The 3,858-nt window shown below is 56.6% G+C and overlaps 1 protein-coding gene across 1 annotated transcript; it reads left to right on the top strand.

The window, feature by feature from the left end:
• Nucleotides 1-3,197: 3,197 nt before the first annotated feature.
• On the top strand, nt 3,198-3,556 carry PLICBS_006582 (uncharacterized protein; the record flags this gene model as incomplete). The annotated part of the gene is made up of 2 exons (XM_065601002.1): nt 3,198-3,276; nt 3,330-3,556. The coding sequence occupies 2 exons, from the start codon at nt 3,198-3,200 to the stop codon at nt 3,554-3,556; spliced, it is 306 nt and encodes a 101-aa protein (XP_065457074.1).
• Between the last annotated feature and the right edge of the window lie 302 nt (nt 3,557-3,858).

The raw sequence follows: 3,858 nt of genomic DNA, 5'->3' as shown, positions 1-3,858 counted from the left end.
GGCACAGGCTGGTAGGATGCTGTGCATCTCGCCGAACAATATATCATGTATTCTACGCCGACCATCATGCATCTGGCATTAACGGGCCACACCATGGCCAAGATGGACTATGTACTTGGTTTACAACGCGAACTGCTCTCAAGCCAGCCAGCCAACAAGATGCTGAGTCTCCTCGCATGTCGCGAGCTAATAGACAGCCGGGAGGGTCTGGAGGCAGAAGTACGAGGTCGCAATCCACCCAAACAGCACGTACACACACATAGGGATACCCGGCCGCGTTGTGCTGCTCACCGGCCGTCGTCACCGCTCGCAAGTTTCTGGCCAAGCCACGTCAGTATCGATATGAGAACAAAGCGATCACGCTGCCAAAACCCTCATCAATTGACCTGAGCTACTTCTGAATAACCAGTCTTCTCCGCGCATCCTGTGCAATAGAACAGATTGTACCCAATTTTCACATATCCGTACCACTGAACGTCGTCCGTACTCATCAGTTCTTTCCCGCGGGCGCAGCGTAAGCAGCGGACTACGAGATCAAATGCCGGGAGAGCTTCCATGATGGTTGGTGACGGGGAGGAATCCTAAGGAGTGCCAAACAAGGAGGCGGTAGGAGTAGATGTAAGAAGAAGTCGGCAATGAGCTGTTTCTCAGTGATGGTCTGTAGCCTGGCACCTCCCATTCTCGTCGGGGCATCATGGGCTTATATAGACGTCCGTGGAGGTTTGTAACGGCTTCTTCTATCCACCCGAAGGAAACATTTGTCCTTGGCAAGGCATGCATACCCATTTTCTTGCCGCATCGACAGCGTCAACAGCGACGACGTCGCCCAGCCGTCAGGCCTCCCGTTCTTTCAAAGCGGTGCTTCGCGTCTGGACTCCCGCCGGCCGTCCCTGCCGCGTCATGCGCGTCCGCTGCTGGCAGGGACGACACGTATTGGCCCGACTGGTGCATGATACACTTCGCTCATAGTTGGCCTGCGTGTGTAAGCATGGGCCTTGGGCGGCATGTCGGCGAAACTGACCGCACGGGAGAGGGGCTGGGTCTCGCGGCGACAGTTCTTTGTCGAGCCTCGAACGTTTACCGGGTGATGTAGGTCTTGTCGCAACAATATTGGTAGGTGGTGCAGGAACGGTCTGTCCGCAAGCTCTGCGCGGCGTTCGCATCACGCTGGCAATGCACTTGCCTCTGAGCCTGTCCGCACGGTGGCCACATAGCTGGCCTTATAACTTCGACACGCAAAATTGGTTGAGTACTGTACAAACTGGACTGTTGCATGTCAAGTAGGGTCATTAGGACTTGTGTGCTGCCGCTGCATATGAGCGATTGTGGTGGAAACGCTATTAACAAGCGCGCTGGAAATCGGCCGTCTTCGATAAAGAAAAATGCCAGGGGCAACTCGAAAAACCGAGGAGTTGTCAGGCCATCCAAATACGCGTACACTCGCAGTTGGCCCTCGCATTGCCACGATGCGCTGCTGCAGTATGACGGTTCACGGATTAAAGTGTCACCTTCAGGGCGGAATTCCTCGGTCGCAGGGTAGGACAAGGGGCAGTGTAACAGGCCGCGTGGGCATCGAGGCGTGCTATCAACGCCACACCGGAGCGTCCCGAAGACTCGCGACCAGTACGACGCTGCTCACATCGACACGAACCAGGACATTGACAACCTAGCTGTGCCCGCAAGAGTGATGCCGGGCGCACGGTGGTATCAGCTGGTGCATCTTTCATCTGGCGCCTAGGACGATGAGCATCGATAGGCGGAACACTTCTTGGACGAATTCTCAGTGAATCACAGTGGGGCACAGCACCCTACCGCGCGAGTGGCTGCAGTGCACTGAGAGCTCAGAGCAAGGCGATGCCAAAAGTGTCAATAACGTTCTTGTACTGCACCTCTATGACAAGCTGCTATTGCTACATTTCAAGTCTGACAGCCTCTAGCCAAGGGCCGCCCTCGACGTAAACGACGTCTGGGCCGCCGTGGCTCGTCCGAGTCCGAGCCCTCGACGTCCTGGCTGTTGTGCGTAGAGCCACCAGGATTGGCAGTGGGGGGCTTGCCATCTTGGTCGCCCTTAGCCTCTTGACCACCATCAGGACACTCCTCTGTCGCCCCATCACACAGAGCCATCTCCTCCCGCAGCGACCTGAGACTGCGCGCAAAACCGTCCAGCATGGGTATGGCACTCTTCAATTGAGAAGCAAATACGTACGGATGGAATTGGTGACAGTGTAGGCCGTGTGCGGCGGCACAGCAGTGGCAGGACGAGCAATGCAAGGCGGCGTGCAAGGCGGCACTGCGATGGACTGCTCTGTCAGAGGCGGACGGTCGCCGTGGCCGCTCACCGAATGGACGCTTTCGCGCTCCACAATCGTCGTTCTGAGCCTGCTCATCTCGATAGCAGCTGTCGCTCGAAGTCGATGACTGCGACCCTGGGGTCTGTAGCGGCTCGTAGGCGTCATCGTCCTTGCATACGAAGTCCCGCAAGTTCCCTTGGCTGTCGACTTCTGTGCTATCGCTGTCCTCACTTCGCCAATCACTGTCTGGATAGGTTCAGTCGCGGCACCTGCACGTAGACACACTGAGACGGGTTACCTGATGATCCCTCTTCTCGAGCCTCGAGATCGAGCATGTCGACAAAGGTAAGGTTGCGTTTGCTCATGGTCGATACTGGTCAGTTTGACGCACGCACACAAGCGCAACTGTCCGGTTCGAACACGCACGGCGCGCGGATGGCTTTGGGTGCGAGTCTCTATATAGGCAGCGAAGCAAAGGACACATGTGCCTGGCCTGGCACACTGCATGCGGTCGGTCGTTGTTGCCGTACAAGGTACTATACGGACGTCACGATCGCAATCGCAGACATGGACGCCGTGACCATGGCTTAAAGCGGCCTGACAGCCTTGGTTGGATCTGCTGCAGACGCTTTAGCGCACTGTTCTGCAGTGGGTGGATGACCTGGGAGGATCTTGCTTTAGTGCACTTTTGGGCGGACCGGGGGGCGCGGCGGCAGTGGCCAGGAGAGATCCTGTAAATACCGACCGAGCTTTGATCCAGATCAGAACGTTGCTCTTTGCTACCATCTCCCAGGGCTCGCCCACCCCAGTTTTCCATTGTGTGCGACTAACATATTCTTCCCGATAATTCATACGCATGGGTATTGTGCAGTACCACGGTTCAAACGAGGCCACTTCAAGGACGAGATGGAGACGGAGGGTGTAGCGGAGACAACCAGCACCACGGCCGCCGGAGGCGCCACAGACCTACCAGACAAGCAGTCTTGTATGTACGCACACCCGTCCACACTACAATCACTGCGAGGTGCTGACGAGCAGGTGGAGGCCTCGACGACGAGTTTGAGAAGGACATGGAAGCATTTTTCGACTACATACTACGCGACGAACCGCTCGAGGCGGCGACCGTGAAGCAGGTGCAGCGAAAACTGGCGCCACTCAAGGCGGCGCTCAAGGCAAGACCCCGGGGGAGTAGCCATAGTCAAAGAGCTGGTAGCCGCCGGGTCAGGTTCAAGCTGCCGGCGTCTCCAGCCTCGTTGACGAAGTAAGGCAATTCCCCCGCTGCAGTAGTATTGTCAGAAATGAAGTGTGGACCGTTCATACATATCTAAATCTAAGCCCACCGGCGTTACCCACGATATGCCACATGGTCCGGAACGAGGTTGTCGCTGCACCTCGTTGCTTCTCACTTTGCCGCAGCACAACGATGATCTCTTCTCTTGCGGCACCACCGGCTCAGTTGAGGCTGATACTCTTTAAATGAAGCTGCTGGGCGCGTGCCCTTTCTATTCTCTCGTTGCAGCTTTGCACCATGGCGAACAGGCCCGATGAGTGGAGCTGGACCACGGGC

Source organism: Purpureocillium lilacinum (assembly GCF_023168085.1).
Source record: "Purpureocillium lilacinum CBS 284.36 DNA, scaffold_4, whole genome shotgun sequence".
In the NCBI taxonomy this organism is placed as follows: Eukaryota; Fungi; Ascomycota; class Sordariomycetes; order Hypocreales; family Ophiocordycipitaceae; genus Purpureocillium; species Purpureocillium lilacinum.
The sequence above is the reverse complement of the archived record's forward strand: the minus strand, read 5'-3'. Positions and strand labels throughout refer to the sequence as shown.